Here is a 22,308-nt window from a genome sequence, read left to right on the forward strand (position 1 = left end):
GAGTTATGTGATGAGATATGTGTTAGGAAAGATAAATCTGCAAACCGTGGGAGAAAGATAAGTCTGTGAATTGTAGTAGACAACTTAAGGACACTGAGAAGAGGTTGGCTGTTGGCTTAGATTAAGGGACCCAAATACCATCCAGACTCTCTTGTGCCGTCAGTCTTTGCTCTCTGCAGTTCTGCTTCCCTTCTTTCTCTACTTTCTATCAGAGTCAGTCACCTGGGAATAGTCTGAGCTCTTTTTTTCTCTTTCTTTTTTCTCTTCAGTTCCAATTTCCAAATATTTGGGAAAGGCCCTAATTGGTCTAGCTTTGACCACTTACCCCCTTAAATGTCAAATGAGCATGGTTAGGAGGCTGGGGTCCAAAGCAACACTGCAGCTCCTACAGTAACTGAGAATGGAAAATTCCTAGGACAAAGATGCTGAGCAGATAATATTGTAGGATTTACCAAAGATGCCTGTAGAATATCCATTTGGAGAAGTAAAACTTGAAAGAATAACTAAGGGAATTTATTGTATGCCTCTGCATGGCAGATAATTATAGATACAACACAATCACAATAAAATCTCAGCAAAATTTTTTGTAGAAACTGACAAGCTACCTTGAAAATTTAAACAGAAATAAAAAGTGCATTGAATTGCTCAAATAAACTTGAAAATGAAGAACAAATTTGGAGAACTTATCCTACCTTATATCAAGACTTATTATAAAGTTCAAGTACCAGGGGTGCTAATAACAAAAGGGAAGACATATGGATGGATAGAGTAGAACAGAAAGCCCAAGAGGAATCCTATGTTTGATCTAATGATTTTTGACCAAAGAGCTAAAATAATGCATTGTGGAACAGAAGAGTTTGCAACAACTGAATTTATACATAAAAGAATGAAATTCAACCTCTATCTTGTACCATACACAAAAATACACCCCAAATTTACTACAGACCCAAAAAGGTGTGATCATATTTCATGTTTCTAGAAAAAATGTAGGAGAAAATATTTATGACTTAAGAGTAGACAACAATTTCTTGGAGAAGAAATCAAAGCACTAACTAGTAAGTAAAAAAAAAAAAATCAACCATTAGATTTTTTTTTTTCTTTTTATGGCCACAGCTGCAGCATATTTCAATTTCCTAGGCAGCAGTTGAATCAGAGCTACACCACAGTCACAGCAATGCCAGATCTGAGCCATATCAATGACCTATGCCACAGCTTGCAGCAACATCAAATCCTTAAACCACTGAGTGAGGCCAGGGATCAAACTCACATCCTCACGGACTCCATGTTGGGTTCTTAACCCACTGAGCCACAATGGGAACTCCCTGATCAATAGATTTGACCAAAATGAAAATATTTTTTAATATACCACTAAGAAAATGAAAAAGCAAGCTACTAACTGGTAGAAAATATTCTCAGTACACAATATAGTTGACAAATATTGCATCTAGAATATGTAAAGTAAGCTACAACTTTGTAATATGAAAAGCAGCCAATTAAAAAAAAATGGGCAAAAGTTTGAACTGACACTTCACAATAGAAATATATGAATTTTCTTTTGTGGCTTAACGTATTGCCATGAACGTAAGTGGGTTATAACAATACTCATTTATTATCTCACACATCTGTAGGGCAGCTGTCCAGGTGAAGTTAACAGGGTGCTTGCTTAGGGTCTTTCAAGCCAGAATGAAGGTGTTGGCTCTAAGGGCTCTTATTTGGAAGCTCTAGAGAGGAATCAACATCCAAGCTCATTCAAGCTGTGGCAGGATTCAATTTCTCACAGTTGTAGAAATGAAGTCCGAGTTTTCTTGGTGGTTGTTGGCTTAAAACTGTGTTCAGCTTCTAGAGGCCACTCTCAAGTCTTTGTCCTCTGGTCCTCTTCCTATGAGCAGTAGAAAAGCTCCTTCACATCAAATCTTTCTTATTCTTCAGAACTATCTAATTTTCTCTTCTAATAACATCAGCCTGAGAAAATTCTCTGCTTTTAAAAGGATTTTTGTGATTACCTTAAGCCCATCTTGATGGATAATTGGCCTATTTAAAAGTCAAGTAATTAGTAAGTCTAATTATATATGCAAATTCCTTTTGCTGTGTAACATAATGTAATCTTGAGAGTAATACCAGGAGCAAAGTTCATGGAAGTCATCTTAGAATTATGTCTACCACAAGAAAAAAATGTGAATGACTAACAAACTCATGAAAATATATGCTCAAAATCATTACCCATAAGGAAGACGCAAACTAAAACCACAATTATAAACCAATCTACACCCAATAGAAGGATTAATATCAAAAAAAATAGCGAACAATACTAAATATTGGCAAGAGTGCAGCAACTGGAACTCTCATGCTTTTCTGGAAGGAATGTGTAATATTTTAATCACTTGGGGGAATACTTTGGCAATTTCGGTAATGTATGATTACCACATGACCCAGCAAATCCACTGATTGGCATTTACCTGAGAGAAGTGAAAACTATACATACAGAATTTCACTGAAACTTTATTTATCAGTGTTAAAAGTTGGAAATAACCCAAATGTATACCTATAGGTGAATGGATAAAAAGTATTGTATATTCCTACAATGGAATTCTCAGAAGTAAAAAGGAAAAATTACTGTTGTACCCCTAAACATGGAGAAATCTCAAAAATATTATGCTTAACCAAAGAAGCTAGACACAAATAATATATACAGTATGACTACATTTATGTGACTTTTCTAAATAGGCAAAACAAATCTCTTGTGATAGACCTTAGATCAGTGGTGACCCTGGGTGGGTAATGGTGAAATTGACTAGCCAGAGGCATAAGAGAACTTCCTGGAGAGAGAGAAATATTCTATGTCTTTTTGGGATCATGTTTACATCAAAACATTTTAGATTTCATATGTATAATGAAAGGTTTTTATTTTATGAAAATTATATTTAACAAAGTTGATTTTAATATGTATATACATTTCTGATGAAAACAAAAAGTTTTGTCTTCTTTTGTGGTTTAACACTGTTCTGGAATTCAGAATTAATGAAATAGGTGTTTGATAGAGGAAAACAAGTTGGTTTAATCAGGGTGAGATGCTGCAACAAATTACCATAGACTGAGTGGCTTAAACATAAATATTTATCTCTCACAGTTGTGGAGGCTGGGAAGTCCCAGATCAAAGCATTGGGATTTTTGAGAAAGCTTAGAGAAGTGGCTGGATATAAGATAAATACAAAATTTACACAAAAATATAAACAAATATTGCATTCTTAATAGCAGTACAAGCTATGAAAATAAATATATGGAATTTGTATAACCAATCATTACAAGAAACATACAGACTGATATAAATTTAATATAGAGACCAAAATAAAGAGTTAAATGGGAAAGAATACTAAAAATATGACATTTCTTTATAAATTACTTCCTAGATTTAAAGAAACTCTAGTAAAATCTCCAAAAGAGAGTAGCTAAGAAAATTGTGAAAAGCGTTAAAAGGAGACTGGTACTACTGGAGTTAAAATATACTTTAAAGCTATAATAATTTCACCTGATCATAGTAATAGAATAGGAAGAATTGAGAAAGATATTAATTGAACTGAGCAGGGAGCTCAGAAAGAGATCATATTATAATACCGACAAAGGCAGTGTAATACATCAGGGTAAAAGAATAAGATTATTCAGTAAATAATGTTGATGTAACAAAATATTAACTTATGTTCTTATCCCATGGCACATGCCAAAATTAATTCCAGAATTGAATTTTTAAAAATCTTTAAACAAATATGAAAGTAGGCTAATATTTATTAACTTAAGCATCAGAATACAATGCAATGGTGGTAAAAAAAAGGCAGCACATTTGCCTAAGTAGACTTTCCCTTAGGAAGAAGAACCATGAAGGCAGAGATACTGCAGGTCATCACTGACCTCTATGTAACACAGCAGGAGATGTAGCACATGGTGTATGCTCTAAAAAATTTTATAGAATTATGAACACAATCTTTTTGTTTTTTGTAGAGGTAGGACCGATATCATTTTAAAAGGACAAATTGGGGAAAAATTGTCATATATGAAACAGAATTGGTAGCTTTCTCTTATTAAAATTTCATAAAAAGACTAGAGTTCCCATTGTGGCTCAGTGGTTAACGAATCCGACTAGGAAGCATGAGGTTCAGGTTCTATCCCTGGCCTGGCTCAGTGGGTTAGGATCTGGCGTTGCCAGGAGCTGTGGTGTAGGTTGCAGACACAGCTCGGATCCCGAGTTGCTATGGCTCTGGCATAGGCCGGTGGCTATAGCTCCGATTAGACCCCTAGCCTGGGAACCTCCATATGCTGAGGGAGCGGCCCTAGAAAAGGCAAAAAGACAAAAAAAAAAAAAAAAAATTCATAAAAAGACAAAAAAGATTTATAAGAAACATTCTCAAAGCGCATTAGATGGACAAGTATGTGAACAAGCTGTTCATAATAGAATGGATACAAAGATTAATGAACACTTGAAAAATGGGTTGGTTGTTAATAACGTTATCTAAGTTACAAAATTTTTTAAAAGATAAGATTCAGGGGTCGTTTGGATATAAGTGTAATAGGTCATCTTATTGAGTATGGAGGGAGTTTACGAAAACATTTTTTTGTCTTTTTAGGGCCACAGCGGCGGCATATGGAAGTTTCCAAGCAAGAGGTTGAGTCAGAGCAGATGCTGGCCTATGCCATAGGCACAGCAACGCAGGATCCTTAACCCATTGAGCTAGGCCAGGGATTGAACCTGCGTCCTCAGGGATACTTGTTGGGTTTGTTACTGCTGAGCCAAGACTGGAACTCTAAACTTTTTTTTAATGCAAACTTTTTTTTTTTTGGTCATTTTTTTTTGCCATTTCTTGGGCCGCTCCTGAGGCATATGGAGATTCCCAGGCTAGGGGTCGAATCGGAGCTGTAGCCACTGGCCTACACCAGAGCCACAGCAACGCAGGACCTGAGCCATGTCTGCAACCTACTCCACAGCTCACGGCAACGCCAGATCCTTAACCCACTGAGCAAGGCCAGGGATGGAACACACAACCTCATGGTTCCTAGTCAGATTCGTTAACCTCTGAGCCACAACGGGAACTCCTTAATGCAAACTTTTTAGAAAGGTAATTTTGCATTCTATATCCACAGCCTTAAAAGCATTTATTACTTTTTAAATTCTTTTATTAAAATATAGTTGATTTACAACATTGTGCCAATTTCTGCTCTACAGCAAGCATTTATTACTTTTGATCATGTAATTACTTTTCAAGGAATATATCTTAAAGAAATTATTTGCTACCAAAAAACCCCTGTTTATAAAAAAGTTCATCATAGGATTAAATATGGTAGTGAAAATTTGGCAATTCTGTCCAACAATAAGAAAAATGGACTTAAAATCAAGATACAGCCACACAGTGAAATGTTATGCAGCCATTCAAATAATTTCTATAAAGATTTCAAAATACAACCAGAAAATAATTGTTTTGAAAGATACCATGAGGAGACAAGTTATTTTGAGGTTGCCAACAATATAAAATGTTCATAGGTATTCCTTGATAGCCTACCGCTCAAGGACTCCCAACTGCCATTGCTGTGGCTTGGGTTACAAATGTGGCAGGGGTGTGATCCCTAGCCAGGGCACTTACCTACGCAGCAGTCCCAGACCACCGCCCCCCCCCCCCAACAAATGCATGGAAAAAATGATGAAAATAGCACGTACGCTTATTAGCTTTTACTGACAGGGCAGGCACTGTCTCAGCACTTTAAAGGGATTATCTCCTTCACTCTCACATCAAGCCTATGAAGCAGTTTTTTTTTAATTTGTCCTGTTGAATATGCGAGGAAACTGATACACAGAGGGGTTAAACAAGTTGTCCAAAGTCTCTGAGCTAACCAACTAATTGGGTAACAAGATTTGACAGCAGGCTAGCTTCCTTGAGTCCATGCTTTTTATCATTACCGTTTGTTTTTGTTAAAATGTAACAAAATGTTTTCAGTAGTTTTAGAAGTTTGAGGGCTCATATACTTTTCCATACTTTCAAAGTTTGACTTAAAAAGAATGTTTTAAGGCATGACATTTAAGCATAACAAATGAGCTTAACGGTAGGAATATACATCTTTTTAAAGTCCCAAAGTCAACTTGGTTTTGTGTGGGCACACTCAGGGTCTATATCTGGGCATTATCTGCACCCTTCATTTCCAGTTCTCTCTGCCCAGAAGCGCTGGGAGCCTCTGGTCCCGCTTCTGGCTAGTTCGCCGGGTCCCTAGGGTTCTGGCCACGGTCCTGGTATCCGCGTTCTACAAGCGTGCTTTCTCCCTGCGCCCGCGTCGCGGCAAACAGTCCAGGGTGCAGTAGCAGAGTTTTCAAAGTCCGCGGGCCGGGAGACTCAGGGACCCTCCCGGGTGCCGCCCCACGAGGCCCCGCAGACTCCTAGCGGCCGTGGCTTCCAGCTTCAATGAGGCCGGGCCTCACCCAGGAACGCAGCGACCTTCCCAGCCGGAGATGCCTGCGGGGGGCGGCTCTGCCCCAGAGTCGGAGCGGCCGCTGGGGCTTGGGGTTCAGCTCCCGGGACAACGTCCAGCTGCCCGCGGCCCTAGAGCGGTGCCCCTCGGGGGTCGCGCACCGAGCCTTCGGAGGCACCAGCCAGCCGGGCCGACCATCCTTTATCAGATCAGGACAGTTGACGAAAACAATGGTTATTTCAAGCTGACTGAGCGCTGACCCCCGATAAAAACGAATGTTGATTACAGAGGGTTGCCTGGGACAAAATTTATGGCATGCGTCCTGAGGGGGAGTTCTTGTGGGGTGAGTGTATTTTAAACATGTTATCTCCTTGAGAATGTCTGCACTCTCTGGTCGGGAGCTAAGAGTGGGAAAACTGTTTATAAACCGTGGAAGTCGAAGCCCCACTTTCGGGGACGAAGATTAAGGCTCGCTCTTCCGTAGCGCGGCAACTGGTCCAGACGAGTCACCAAGTTTCCCGGGGCGCTGGGGCCCCAGCTTGAGCCTGCCTTACTCCTGCGAGACATTGGCACGCACGAATACAGCCAGGCAGCCGGTTCCTCTGCCTGGAATGAAGCCTTTATTTCCCAGGTCCGCAATGGGGGACAGTGATGAAACCCTCAAATCTGCTTCCTTATCTGGTTAATAAAAAGGCGCACACAGAGCCTGGGGGAACGATTACAAGTGCAAGTGACCTTGCGTGTTTTAACTTTGGAAAAGCCGACTCCAGTGATAACGGAATTGTAGATTGTAAATTTCAATGTCTAATGAATTGTGGGGACGAACGTTATTTTGTAAAATCCTAGTCTGCGCGTCCCAAATTTGCAGCTCCGGTGCCGAAAGCTGGGCCGAGCGGGGGTGGGGAGGGTCTCCAGTACGAGGCGCGGCGCTCGGGGCTTCTGCCCAGTTTCCTGCGTCTGAGTCGCAGTGTCCGCCCCAGCCCATAGCAGTCTGTGCTATTGAGAAACTCGATAGGAGGCAGCAGCTGATCCCCCACCACCCTAAAAATAATCCGCTCGGCGCCCTGATTGCTTCGGCCAGGGAAGGAAAACTTTGCCTTCGGAGTAAGTGAGTTCGTGTCTTTTACATATATATCATTTCAGAATTTTAAGAATAACTCTTAAACTGTCGATTTTGATCTAACATTTCGGCAACCAAAAGGCGCCCGCGCACTCTCGCAGCGCTTTGCCTTCGCGGTCGCTATTTCTAGGATTAAGGGACCGGGCCCCAGCCCGAGGAGAGAGGGCGTGGGGATCAGGTTTCCAGCTTTATTTACAAAACCCTGGCGGGCTCCTGCTTAAACCAACTGGATATAGTGCAAAGAGTTATTACAGTTTTTTTTTTCTTTCTTTCTGTTTGACATTTCCCGTCTTGTTCACGAAGTAGCTTTCTATCTGCTTAATTTATGTTACTCTTTGCTGTGTAGGAGTTCTGTGTCCGGGTTTAAAATTTGCACCTAAGACAGTGTAGGAAGCCGGGGTTTGGAAGGTAGTGCAAGTTCACCAGTAGGAGTTTGAAGCAGCTTCAAGCGTTTGCCGCAGGTATTTATTTGTTGCTTTGTTTGTCCAGTTTGCCATTTGAAAATAATAATAATAATAAAAAAACCTGAGTGTGTGTCTAAGGAAGCTTATCTGCTGTATAGTTCCAACATTTCCTTTGGTGTGCAATAGGACTTGGAGGAGTGCTTTCAGATTAGGCATTAAATCAGAAGTCTGGTCACTTTTGCTAGTGATTTCCTGCCTCCATCTGTCATTCACAGATAGATAGACAGACATCTTCTTGTTGACATTTTGTAAACTTTGTACTGAATAACTGCAAATAACTTATGACATTTGTTTTCCTAACTGATTCGATCTTGAACATGCTCAAGAGAATGATAAAGCCCTGAGTAAGTTCTTTAAAAGGTTGTGCTTCTGTCTCACAAAATAATTTGGTTAATTTCTGAATAACTAAAGAATGAGTTATTTCGTGTGTAAGAATGAGAGCTTTTTCATTAGATTTAGCATGTTTTCTTCAGGTGTTTCCAGTGTGTTACCTTTTCTGGGATTGCTCTTTCATCAGAACTGACACTTTCTGCTGGGTGAACAAGAGAGTGTTAGTTTTCACTTATTTACCTTATATGCATCAAGTGAATCTCAATTTTATAAGCCCCAAGGATGTCGAACTTAATACAATGCATTTCAAGGAATATGAATACTGAGGGTAGTGGTCTTCCCATGAAATCCTAAATTTGGTCATGAAGGAGATTTCTGTTGTATGTTTTCTGCTCTACAGACCATCCCTGTAATTGAAGTTTCACTTTTGTTGTTTGTCTTTAAAGTTTATTCAGACAAATTCTCCAACCCTATCAGCTGTCATAAGCACTTAAACATCTTTCTGTGCGTTTATGCTTGTGTGGGGAAAAATGTCATGCCTTCCTATCCGGCCTTCTGTGCTCTCCCTCCTCCTTGATGCTGGGGCCTCGGTCAGTGTTAGCTGAACTAGACAGCTGCAAAAGGGGCAGGGCCGTAGGGTGTCATGTGACAGCATCCAGCAAGAGCAGCAATTTATACCCTTCCCAAAGGATTCCTAACTTAACCCGGGTTGGGGGAGCGGGAGACCTTGAATAACAATTGGAGATTTAAGAATTCATTGCAAAATCTCGATTGAATAAAATAACTCAGGTAAACACAAAAAATTTTAACAGCTCTGCAATAAGTTTACGCTTTCCCTCTTTTTATCCATGTTGGGTTGTGATAAGGGCTGGCTGTTAAGACTGTGCCACATGCCCGCTGGGTGTTGGAGAAAAGAAGCGTAAGGGGCAAGGGAGAAAGAAATGAAGAGGGGGCAGAAGAAGAAACAAAAGGGGAGATGTGGTGAGAGACAGTGGACAGGTTGGGAGCCATGGGGGAAATGTGAGGTTAAGATTATGGTAGAAGGAAAACATCGTTCTGAAGTTTTTACTTTCCCAATATGAAGTATACAGCTTAATGTGATGATGTCATTGTATATTTCCCTGTCTTTTAGATCATAACTGTTACATTATACCAAGAACGATTGGAATTAGTCTAAGTCTGATTTATATCGCCTAAGACCACAGGGGCTGTTTCTGTCATTTGCACTGTTGAATTCCTAGTGCATAGCACATGGTCAGCATCAATAAGTATTTTTGCGGTTAATTAATGGCCTGTAATTCCAGCTCTCAAGTGCATGGCTGAAAATGTTCTTTAACTTTTTCAGGTCGTTGTACTTCTCTGATCTTTTCTTTTCACCATTACACATATTCGAAAGGTTACTTACTTAGTAAGTTTCAGGCTTGATTAAATACCAGGCAAACAGTGCTTATAGCTAATGAAATACATGTTTTGCAAATTATATTTTAGCATCTAGCTGAATGGTAATGATTAAATAGCAAGGTTTATAAATGTAGTCAATTGGAATACTGTAACTTTTGATAAGGTTATAAAACTAGCTATGTAAAAATTATCATCTAGTTTGTTCTAGGAAACAGTTTATACATAGCTTCTAATTAAGAGTGAGCTTAAAGTTTCTTTTTATATTTCTGCTAAGTCAAGGAAGTAATCTTAAAATACCATTACTATTATTTTTCAGTTTCTGTTTTTCCATTTTTATCAGAAATACATCTAACATACAATTATGTACTCAGAAGTTTCATCTTACTGCTATTTTAAAAATCTCAAGTCCTTTTAAAATTCTTTTATCTAGCTTAGAACCTTAGGAGTTGGTAAGGATTTGGCAACTTGAGGGGATTTTCTTCTAAATATAACATTTTTTAAAAGATGAAAAAAAATCTTGACTAGAGAGCATTTTTTAAAAAAAATACATTACTAGAAATAATATGCAAGAGGAATTCCATATGAACATTTACAGACTGTAAACACACAGGCTTTCTAACTAGTTTTTCTGTTCATATAATGTTTTATAAAACGTGTTTAAAATTTTGTTTCTCCAATAGTTTGCCTGCGATTACTGATCTTTTCTGTGTAATGTGCTTCTTTTTTTTTTCTAGAAAAAAAATGATTTGCGACCATTGCTAAATCAATAATCAATGAAAGGGAAGAGAGAAAAGGTACTACTTTAGTTATTCAAAACTTTTCCAAACTTGAATAATCTACCTCAGAATCCAGGGGGACAGAAAAATGGAAAAGAAACAAAGTCCAGTGAATTTAAACTTCTACTTATTTTAGTATGATAGATAAGCGATTTCTTTAAAAAGTAGGTTGGAGGCTGTGTGATGGAGTGGGGTGAACAGAGTTTATAGTCAGATACACATGAGTGTGGACCCTGGCTACTCTACTAGTTGGCAAGTTTCTGAACCTATCTGCCCCTCAATATCATCCAAATGCAAAGAGCTCCTCAAATGTTGCTCTGAGGGCTTAAATAATGTATGCAAAATTCCCAGAATTTAGTAGGTGCTAAATAAATAGTAGGTATTATAAAAGAAGTTTTCCAAATGCTGAAACTCTTGCTGGCATTTCACAGTAGTGTTTGGGTGAAGTTGACCCTTGCTTTGTACCATGTGTCAGCACAGCAGTGAGAATTCATTTAAAACTTAAGTCAGAACTTGTCACTTCTCTGATTGCCCGCCTCTCGGTGGCTCCATTTCACTCAGAGGGGAAGCCAGAGTCCCAACCAACAATGGCAAAGAAAATCTTGTGTAATCTTGTCCTCTGTTTCCTCTCAAAACTTGTCCACTTCTCCTCTAAAGGAATACAGCTTTCCAATAAAAAGACATCTTCTGTTTCAAAACTTGAGTTGGGTGCATTGCTTCTAAGATCATTCTCTGACTCTGGGAACTGAGTAGTCTTGTTACCATGTCACTTGAATTCTGTTTAATTTATCTTAAACATTTGATTTTAATACTGTTCAGAGAAAAGCTGGTTGCAGCCACATTGGTCGCTGTTACTATTTCCTGCAGTTAATGAAATAGTACAGTAAATTGTATTAGACTAAAGTCGTTTGTGTAAGCGTTTTTAATGAATGACTATGGGAAAAAATTGGATATTACACCATTTTGACTTTTCAGTTTCATTTTCCCTCCTCCTTTTTCTTGATAATCAGCCATTTTTGGTTTTTGAAATCATCTATTCTGACAAATGCTCCTTTGAGATACCACTATTGGTAGATATTAATTATGTATTTTCCAAATTAAAATGGTATACGTTTCTCTGAAAAAAAAAAAGCCTATTGAAAACTAGACCTTATGGAATGTTTAAGACCTTTATAGGTAACTCTCAAATAACTTTGTCATAGAGTTTCCTATTTCCTCAATGGCAAAGAGAAAGGGGATTACTTTTATGATATAACTCCTCTTTAAGGCTATAATTTTATGAAGGAGAATTTAATAATAATAGACTTTTCCCTCTTTCTTTCCCTTTTAGAGTAAACTGTATAAGAAGAAATGAGCCTTTCATTCTGTGGTAACAACATTTCTTCATATAATATCTACGATGGTGTGTTACAAAACCCCTGCTTTGTGGATGCCCTCAATCTGGTCCCTCATGTCTTCCTGTTGTTTATCACTTTCCCAATATTGTTTATTGGTAAGGAATCTACTGTCCTATAGTAACATCACCTAGTGTTTATAACAAAAGTCTTATTTATTTATTCTTGCTTTTTATGGCCACACCTGTGTCATATGGAAGTTCCCAAGCTAGGGGTTGAATCGGAGCTACAGCTTCAGGCCTATGCCACAGCCATAGCAAGGTGGGATCCAAGTCTCGAGCCTCGATTGTGACCTACACCACAGCTCAAGGTGATGCCAGATCCTTAACCCTACTGAGCAAGGCCAGGGATTGAACCTGCATCCTCATGGTTACTAGTTGGGTTCATTACCCCTGAGCCACAAAGGGAACTCCAAGAAAAGTCTAATTAATGGCTGAGATTTAGTATAATGTTGATGTAATTTCTCCAACAGGAGAACTAACATGTAAGTCTGTGGGAGAGGAACAAGTATTTTGTGTTTTTCAGTTACTTATTTTTTTGGCATTTGGTAGCCTATTGATAAGACGTCAAGAAATGAACTTCAAGAAACAGCAGTTTTTTAAAGAGAGGGATAGAGAATTATGTGAAGTAGACCAAAAGCGTTTGTTGAGTGCTTGCTGTGTGTTTAGGTGAAGAGAATGGAAAATGGATAAAACATAGTACTAGCCTGGAATATTTGCAGGAATTTTCCAGTGAAACAAATGTGTCAAAGTCAAGGGAAATGATTATACCTCCTTGTAAGCCCATTTACAGACACAGGAACAAATTATCCTGGGCTCTAGTCTGCCAGAGTAACTAACTCTTCTTGGGACTGATGGGGACAATGCATAAAGAGTGACATGTTTGGGGACTTGAAGAATACAGAACATGCAAAGTAGCAGTGATGAGGTATATTTCAGGTAGAAAGAGTGCCTGTGCAAACTATTTAAAAATAATGCCTTTTGCAGCAGCATGGATGGACATAGAGATTATTGTACTGAGTGAAGTAAGTCAGATAAAGACAACTTATCACATGATATCACTTATATGTGGAATCTAATAAAAATTGATACAAAAGAACTTATTTATAAAACAGAAACAAATTCACAGATTTCAAAACTAATCTTAAGGTTACCACAGGTGAAACTGCTGGGAGGAGGGAAAAACTGGAGGGTGGGAATGGCATATACACACTACTGTATAAAATAGATGATTAACAAGAACCTACTATATAATGCAGGAAAATCTACTCGATAGTTTGTAGTAACCTATATTGGAAAAAAGAATGTATATATTTATGTGTGTGACTGATTCAGTTAGCTGTAGACCTGAAGCCAATACAACATCATAAATCAACCATATTCCAACAAAGTAAATTTTAAAAAATAAAATAAAAAGAAGGTAAAATTAGTTCCTACTGTGGCACAGTGGGTTAAAGGTCTGGCTTGTCTCTGTGGCGACACCAGCCCAGAGCAGTGGGTTGAGGATCCTGCATTGCTGCAGCTGTGGTATAGGTTGCAGCTGTGGCTTGGATTCGATCCCAGGCCTGAGAACTTCCACATGCTGTGGGTGTGCTTAAAAAGAAAATAAAAATAAAAAGAAGGTAAAAACACAATTTCTTTATTATTTTACAGTTTATATATGCACAAAATCCAATTATCTAGAGCAGTTATGCATTATTTGTATAATTTCTCCAAAAAAAACCAAAATAGACCTTTAGCATTTTTTAAATTATAAAGTATTTTTCTTATATAAACGTGACAGAAACTAATATAATAAATATCTATGAACCTACCACACTCATTTTAAGGAAACTAACAGTATGAATACCATTTCTTGATCCTCTTACTCTTCCTATATCTGTGGTCCTGTCCTTTAAAAAGAGATAGCCACTATTTTGAATTTTGTGTTTGCTCACACAGATAAATGAAAAAGTTAACAGACTAATTTTCTTAAGAAAGCTGTCATAATTTAAGGGTCTGCTTTAAAGGAAGGCTTAAAAATAATTTGTAAGCTTTTATTTCTTTAACAAATCTTTTTACAAATCTTTTTAACAATTTTTTTTTCTTTTTTTTTTTTTGTCTTTTTAGGGCCGCACTTGTGGCAGTTCCCTGGCTAGAGGTCGAGGCGGAGATGTAGCTGCCAGCCACAGCCACAACAATGCTGGGTCTTTAACCCACTGAGTGAGGCAAGGGATTGAACCCACATCCTTAAAGAGTACCAGTTGGGTTCATTACCACCAAGCCATGACGGGAACCTCCTTTCATTTACCAAATCTTAATTGAGAGATTACTGTGTGCCTGGCATCCTAACAGTGATCAAAGAATTTCTGTTACATGACACGTATTATGCAGAGGCCAGCATAACTCTTGGTACCTAGTCATTCATGTCAAACAAATGTATGGAAATTAAATATATTGGGACCAGAGTGGCCATACATAGAAACACTATTTGTTATATATGAGGTGACAGTTGTAGGAGATTAAAGAATGCCCCTTGGCTAAAAGTAGGACATTTTAAAACTGCAGTTCTACAGTTATTAATTCATTTTTGACATCCAGTTAACTTATTGTGAGCAATAATTATGATATCTTTAGCATGGAACATGGAGGCTGTCAAAAGAGTATATGAATCAAGATTAAATGGAATTAATGTTATCAAAAGGAAAGAAGTGGTGGAGAAAATGCAGATTATTCATCCATAACATTGACTACTTGAGTTAGTGAGAGATCATAAATAAATTTTATAGAAGTATCAGGTAGAAGTAAAATTATAGTGTGGCAAAAAAGAAGCCAGAGCTTGCCTGCATGAGTTTGCTGTATAAATTCTAGTGGAATATATAAACTGTAACTGATCTTCAAATAATGAAGTTCATTTGGGAACAACTAAGACATGAATCAGTATTCTTTTCAAAGAATGCTTTAGGGGGTCCCTTTTGTCTGTGCAGACTTCCTTGCATATTTTAACCTCAAACCCCCATTTGCTCTTGATGTATGTGGGGCTTCTCTACAGCTAAAAATTGAGAAAAGAGGGTGACACAAGAGACATGAGCAGGGTCCTTTCTTGGAACACCTTATTTGAGTTGGCATTCCTCATGGTTTTAAGGGAAGACCATCAAAATTTTACTCAAATATAATCTGGTAACTAATTTTTTTTCTACAGTGATGAACTAAGGGTGAACCTATAATGTTCTTGAGCCCACTCAAATCTCATCAGTGGACAAAGCCTGAGCTTTCTTTGAGAAAATACCACTACTACTGCTGGTTCAGTCAGAGGTTATCATTTTTCCTGCATGATATGCATATGATTAAGAGTTGACTCAATCAAAAGTGTCCCTATTTCATTACCAGATATGGCTTTCTTATTAATCCTCCCACAGATCCCATCTTTTGAAAGATTTTAGACTCCAAATTATTTTTTATTAATATCATCATGAATTTGTTCTTCTTTTGAGTGAATCAGAGACCTGTCCGAAAGAAGAGCTGTGATTAGCATGAAACAACCACACTGTCATCCAGAGTTTGCATTATTCCTGAGCAATGCAACAAATGTCAATGTGTTAAGCTGGGCAGTCTTGTAAAAATTAATTGAAATTTTCTTTTTTTTAACATAATGAAAATAGGCCAGGATTTCTATTATTATCCTGGAAAAGAATAAGGCTTCAGGAACTCTTCCCCAAAGCATATCACAATGTAAGTTATTGCCACGATTATAATCTGTCCTTTATCTCTTTGTCTTTTTCAGGGTGGGGGAGTCAAAGCTCAAAAGTACAAATTCATCACAACACATGGCTTCATTTTCCTGGACATAACCTGAGATGGATTCTTACATTTGCCCTCCTATTTGTGCATGTTTGTGAAATAGCAGAAGGCATCGTTTCAGATTCGTAAGTGACTCCACTTGGTTTACAACTACTGGGTTTACCCTATCCTGGTGGGTATGCTGATATGGCTGGTACTTAAGAGTGTACCAGGTAGATCTTAACTTTTTGGTTGTCACTTACTAGGCTCCACTGCTGTCACCCATTTTATAGGATAATCATTTATGTTGCTTGTATTTTTTGTGGTGCCGCATCCTTTCTCTGATAACACAAGTTCACAGCTTTGTGGCTTAGGCTCATTTCTGTCCTTTCTGATTCTTTGCGTCTTATGTTTACGTAGCCATAGCAGGAAGTTCTCTCCTTTTAAACACTTTGATGTCTATCTTATTTTTCCAAATAAATACAAATAGCAAGAAAGATTGTCTATATTGATATATAGCTCTAATATGTATGTGTTTATGTGTAAATATATAACCAGTTCTTAGATATTTTGATTTATTTTCTAAAACAGCAAAGACAGATTAAAGGAATCTGAGAACCACTAAAGATTTGGCTACAAGTTAGACAAAGTATATAATTATTTAAAAATCAGGATTTATTATAACACTCCTATTTAACTAGGGATTTTGTCATTCTAACAAAAGAAGTTTGAAAAAAATAAAATAAAATAAAAAATAAACAAAAGAAGAAGTTTGTATTTTGCAGTTAGAATATAATAAACTCTATTTATAAGCTTGAACATAGTATGGGGGAAATATATTTATCACATAGTAACAGAAAATAAACTCAAGTCATAGGAAAATTTTGGTCATGAAAGTATGCTAAATGGTATATCTTTCACTGAAGAATTAATATGAGGTCTTTAAAGTTCGAAAAAGGAAAGCTTCAAAAATAATTTTCTTCTTATCTAATAAGAATGTACTCTGACATCTGTTTATGTTTTTCTGTTGCAATAACAAGGAATGAAACTTTAAAGCTTTTGTCATGGAGCCAACTGTTTTGTAACATTTTATGACAGCTTTTTTTGTATATATGTGCACATCTTAGTTTCTGATTAAAAAGAAAATCAGAGACCCTAAGATATGTCATGTTTCCAAGCATTCAGGAGCTTATTGGCTATTCTCTTTTTTAGAATTACTCAAAAGTCTTGGGCATATTGTATTATATTTTATTATCATAGCCAATTCTAGTCTTCTATCTTTTTTATTCCCTTACCGTATAGGCTGACTCTCCATGTTATTCTGTGAATGTATAAAGTATAAGATAGTGGAAGTCCTCTATGTCCTAGAAACTTGACACCAGATAGGCAAGGATGACTCTTCTTTTTCAGCCTCATGGTCGATATTCAGTCAGAGTCTTAGAACAGAGGCTGAACTAATCATGAGGCTATACACTAATAGCAGAAACTTGTTTTGCCGTGGCAGTGGTACAAGGCTAAACCCATGCTAAAAACAAAAAGAAGTAACACTCTTGATCTTGCACTGTCCTCCCCGATTCTTGACCTACAGCCTCTTCTCCTTCCTCTTTTCACCCAGGACTCTCAAAAAGAATCTTCCAGTTACTTCTGAACCCAAAGATTTAGTTTACTTTCTTGTGTGCCTTGGCCTATTCTGGAAACTGTTTCTATAAGAATCTCAAAAAACATTAATAATGAACATCTTTTCCTGTTTAACATACTTGTTATATTTGACAAACTGATCATGCTTTCCTTCTTTCTTTCTTTCTTTCTTTGGCCAAGTCCACGGCATGTGTGAGTTCCTGGGCCAGGGATTGAACCCATGCCACAGCAGTGGCCCAAGCCACTGCAATGACAACATCGGATTCTTAACCCTCTGAGCCACAAGAGTACTCCTCCTCCTTTATTTTTTAACGAACTTCTGTGAACTGTTTTTTTTTTTTTTTACTTAAAATAAATGCTCATTACAATTAGTGAAACAATGTGACATTTCCTAACTGAATATTTGATTTTTTTAGTAATACAAATATTAAAACTATTGCTTTTCTTTTGAAACATCCTGTTTTGTACAGTTTTTCATAGGAAGCATTCTCTTTTTTTAATTCTGCCTAAATAATTTTAGTTTGGTTGAGATACTCTCCTAGGTCTAGGAGCCATTTTCTGTTTGCTCTCTAGGCTAATTTGATTGGTTTATTATTAGAGCATGTAATTTTTTAAATGAGTACCTTTGGGGATTTATTAACATTTTCATTGTTGTCAAATACTTAATTATTTAATTAATATAATTAATGAGTATTAGGAAATAATACATATTCTTTATAGGAGATAAAATTTTATTGAATTTACTGATTGCTAAAATCTTGTATGTTGATTATTTTTATGCTATTTAATTCATCAAATTCTAAAAGTATGTTAAAATCTTCACTATTATTGTGTTTTCACTTAGGTTTTTATTTCTGTAATTTTCTCACATTTGAAATGTTCTTTTGTTTTCCATGGTATATAGCTTTTTGCTTTTTCTCTAACTTTCTGACTAAAGATTTTCTGCTCTAATGGCAAATATTTGCTGTTTCCAACACACTCAAGTCTGCAAAACGTGCTTTAAAAATAATACAGGTTAAAGTAGAGAGTGGGATTTGGGGCACTCCTCAAAGCCTATACTACTTTGTGTGTAAAGCAGTTAACAATGTGGGAGTAATGGTAGTAAAAATACTAGCATGGTTAAAAAATATGTTAAATCACTAATAAAGGAATGCCATAAATATAAACCTTACTGGAGCTATTGCTATCTTTATTAATATTTTATCACTGCCTCCCTTATGATGTTTGTTATTCTTTTTCTGACTTCTTGAATCGGACTATTTAATTATTAAATCGATTCCTACTGAATATATTTAAGGTTATAAACTCTCTTCTGGGTATGGTTTTGACCACATCTAATAGACCTTGATAGGTAATATGCTCATGTTATAATTTTTAAAATAGTAAGTGGTTGTCTAAAATTCTTTATTTTATTCAATAATTAAAGAGTTCTAGAAGCATTTCTTAATTTCTGTATCATACTTTTTCTTTTTGACCATTTGAACTATTTCTGGGAGGTGGTGGGTGGTTTTTAAGCCAGCTCTATGGCGTCATAGTACTATCACATTTTCATTATCCTGTCTGTATTGATGATTCCAGATGTGTCACCGCTCATATTCCAAACCTCTACACACACTCACCTGTTAGACAGTTTCTTTTGCATGTTCATTAGACACCTTGACAATCCTTGCATCCCTCTTGAAATGTATTAGCTTCCTCTCTCTGATGGGCTCTTCCTCTTAAAATCTAATTTGGTTACACCACCATCTACCCAAGCACCTTGGGAATTATTCTCTCCATCTCCATCACCATCACACTCAGACTCTAATGCTGTTAAATTTCTGTCCATTTTGACTGTCTTTTCCATGTGTTCTGTTTCTTCCATGTTGCTGCTGCAAAGCTTGACTAAGTCTTTCATCATCTATCTCCTGGCCTGTACCCATAATATACTAACTACTTTCCTTCTTCCTTGTCTCTCCCCTCACCTCAAACCCACACACTACCTATCAGCTCCGTCATCCACATTATTACCAGGTTGATCTACCTGAAATCCTGATCTGACTGTACCACTTTCCTGTTAAAGTATTTCCACTTTCTGCAAGATTAGGTTTGGCTCCTTACCATGCTGTATAAAGCTTTTCATAATACATCTGATCTCAAATTTTCTATGGAAAGAGCATTCAACCACTTGGAATTTTGCACACTGTTTCCTGTTTTTAAAGTGATCATCGCTTTCCTGATTAGTGGATTCCTTTCTATATTTCAGTTGCCATTATCAACTTCACCTCTTCTGAAATGACCTTCCTAAATGTGCCTCTTTCCTTCACTCTTGAACTAGTTACTTTCTTCTCTCTATTGTTTGTGTACTGAAGTATTTCAGTAATTTGAGAAAATATAAATGTTTAATTGTGCAGCATCATTATGCAAATGGACTTGAGGGCTGTCTACCATGCACATCTGTCCTGGCATATTTTCCATCCATCTGAATCTCTCTATTGCCCTCAGAATGAAGTCTCTCGTCCTTGAAGTCATCCTGAATTGCTTGCAACACCCTTGAATGTATCTACATCCTCTGCCTGAGCAGCCTTCCTCTCTTCTTCCTCTGAGTAGCACTTCCTCATCCTTCAGGTCTTAGTTTAGAAGTCAGATCCTTCACAAGACTTTCTCTGTCTTGGACACTAAGCCCTGCATGTGCTCCTAGTTCCTTCACCTGTGTTATAATTTCCTATTGCTCTTCTCAATAGACTCTAGACATGGTGACCACAGATACCATATCTTGTCTTATTCACTATGGCATCCTGGAATCTGATACAGTGTCTGGACCAGCAAACACATATGCATTGAATAAATTAATGAAAATGGAGAAATCAATGAAGGCCATAAAGTTTGAGAAAACTGTCAGAAGAACAGGTGTACTTTTCACCTATGTTAGAGTTCATTTCCAATTGAGAGTTATTACCTGCTTTAGGTGTTAGATTATTTCAGCAGTTCTGACCTTCTATGTGGGAATAGTTATGTATTTGCTTCTGTTGTGAGCATTGTAAGGTCTTGTTTAATCTGTATTTACCCAGCCCTCCCTATTAGGATAAATTCTTTTAGCAAAATTACATCTCTTGATAGGGCCTCCCTTATATATTCTCTTAGCTTTCTGTATATAAAATACCTCAAGCTGTATTTTAAATCCTGCCAAGAGAGCATTTTAGTGGAAAAGTTGGAAACAAAATGAGAACCTATCTGGAATCATCAGCTGTAGACACTGATGTTGTCCCACTCTCCATAGACGGCGAGAGTCACGACATCTCCACCTCTTCATGCCTGCGGTGATGGGATTTGTGGCCACTACGACATCAATAGTATATTATCATAATATTGAAACATCAAATTTTCCCAAGTTACTTTTAGGTAAGTATGATCAAGTGTTGCTTCCCCCCCCCACCCCCTGGCCCCCGCCCAGAGACCTGTTTGTTTATCTTTCTCCTCAAAGTAAACATGCTCATTGTGGGTTGGGATTGGAAGACATGGGAAAACCGCAATAATTAATTTCTCTGTAGTCTCCCATCAAGTGTGGAGATAAAGATAAGTGGAGCTGCTCTAAGCAGTGAAAACTCCATTCCCCTCAAACATGCGATGATGAGCAAGTCATCTCAGCTAGGACTGTGTGTTTCTGCTTCTGGCTTGGAGTCCCGAGGCATTTTCTGCAGATCTAAGTCTGTTGTGGATGCTGTGGGAATGTCACACTCTTCCTCCATCTGCTGTCGAGGCCTCAGGGGGCCTCTCTGCAGCAGAGTGTGCTTCATTGCCTGCTTTAAACTACCGAGGGCAGCCCCTCACACCTGCATCATGCCTCACGTTATTTTTAAATTTTTTTTTTAATTTTTGTCTTTTTGCCTTTTCTAGGGCCATTCCCGTGGCATATGGAGGTTCCCAGGCTTGGGGTCTAATCGGAGCTGTAGCTCCGTGTAGATGGGAACTCTGCCTCACATTATTTTTTTTAGCCTATCTTGCCTCCTTGTGCTGTGGCTATTAGACACTGTCAAAAGTATTCTTAATATTATTTTTTGCTTTATGTTAAAGTAATAGAACTCATCCCAAATAGCTAAATGTAACACTCCAATCCATCCTTGCATTCCTTGGTGTACACTTTTATCTGGAAAGCTGAGATGAAGGTATGGAACCTGAATTATGCATGGGCTGCCAGGGCCTGTGTGCTCTCTAAAATGGTAGGCAGAGTTGTGCCTCTTTGTGTGAATGAATGCTTCCAATTTTCTAAGGTTCGTGGATTTCACTTGATTGCTGTTTGATGAAAATGACATTGACTACTGATATAGCCATTACAAAAAGGAATAACTGCACAAATATTACTTTATTAATCAGAGGATATTAAAATTAAAAATGAATAGGTGGAAATATGCTGATTATTTAATTCTGTGTTGCATCATATTATATGACTGGGCAAAGGTAATCAAATAAAAACAAGCTGTCTGGGTTAAATATTAATTTAAAAGGCTGTCCAGGTCAGAATTATCTTAATAGAAAGTTGTTTGAGGAGTTCCTGTTATGGCTCAGTGGTTAGCGAATCTGACTAGGAACCATGGGTTTCAGGTTGGATCCCTGGCCTTGCTCAGTGGGTTAAGGATCTGGTGTTGCTGTGAGCTGTGGTGTAGGTCGCAGACACGGCTCAGATATCATGTTGCTGTGGCTGTGGCGTAGACCAGTGGCTACATCTCCAATTAGATCCCTAGCCTGGGAACCTTCATATGCCGCGGGTGTGGCCCTAAAAAAGACAAAAAAAAAAAAAAAAAAAAAAGAAGAAGAAGAAGAAGAAAAGAAAGTTGTTTGATATAAAATAAGCAGATATTATCAAGGAAATCTTTTTAAGTAGATGCCAAAAAAGGCAACAGTAAAAATGTATATAATATTGGACATTTGATTCGCTAGACATTAAGTTTTTGAAGAACTGATGATGGCATAAGAATTATGCAATGTAGTTAGAAAGGAAGTATG

General features: G+C 37.5%; 1 protein-coding gene across 50 annotated transcripts in view; it reads left to right on the forward strand.

The window, feature by feature from the left end:
- Window positions 1-6,436: 6,436 nt before the first annotated feature.
- Window positions 6,437-22,308, forward strand: part of ABCC9 (ATP binding cassette subfamily C member 9) — a 137,723-nt gene continuing 121,851 nt past the window's right edge. For 5 of the 50 annotated variants that reach the window (XR_014803761.1, XM_084956604.1, XM_021092247.2 and 2 more), the window contains exons 1-5: window positions 6,437-6,787; window positions 10,494-10,553; window positions 11,866-12,027; window positions 15,692-15,833; window positions 20,585-20,706. Coding sequence is in view for 42 of the 50 variants with exons in the window: in XM_084956604.1 (XP_084812730.1) it covers window positions 11,886-12,027; window positions 15,692-15,833; window positions 20,585-20,706 (406 nt within the window). In the remaining 8 variants the exon portion in view is untranslated. Of the gene's footprint in view, window positions 7,553-7,910; window positions 8,026-9,054; window positions 9,148-10,493; window positions 10,554-11,865; window positions 12,028-15,691; window positions 15,834-20,584; window positions 20,707-22,308 lie in introns of those variants that run through there. The other 45 variants (XR_014803759.1, XM_084956600.1, XM_021092241.2 and 42 more) reach the window with 11 other exon arrangements.

This window comes from Sus scrofa, chromosome 5, assembly GCF_054392235.1.
Source record: "Sus scrofa isolate SSC_HxYL_T2T_F1_AM1 chromosome 5, Sscrofa_HxYL_maternal_Yorkshire_Landrace_v2.0, whole genome shotgun sequence".
Classification (NCBI taxonomy): domain Eukaryota; kingdom Metazoa; phylum Chordata; class Mammalia; order Artiodactyla; family Suidae; genus Sus; species Sus scrofa.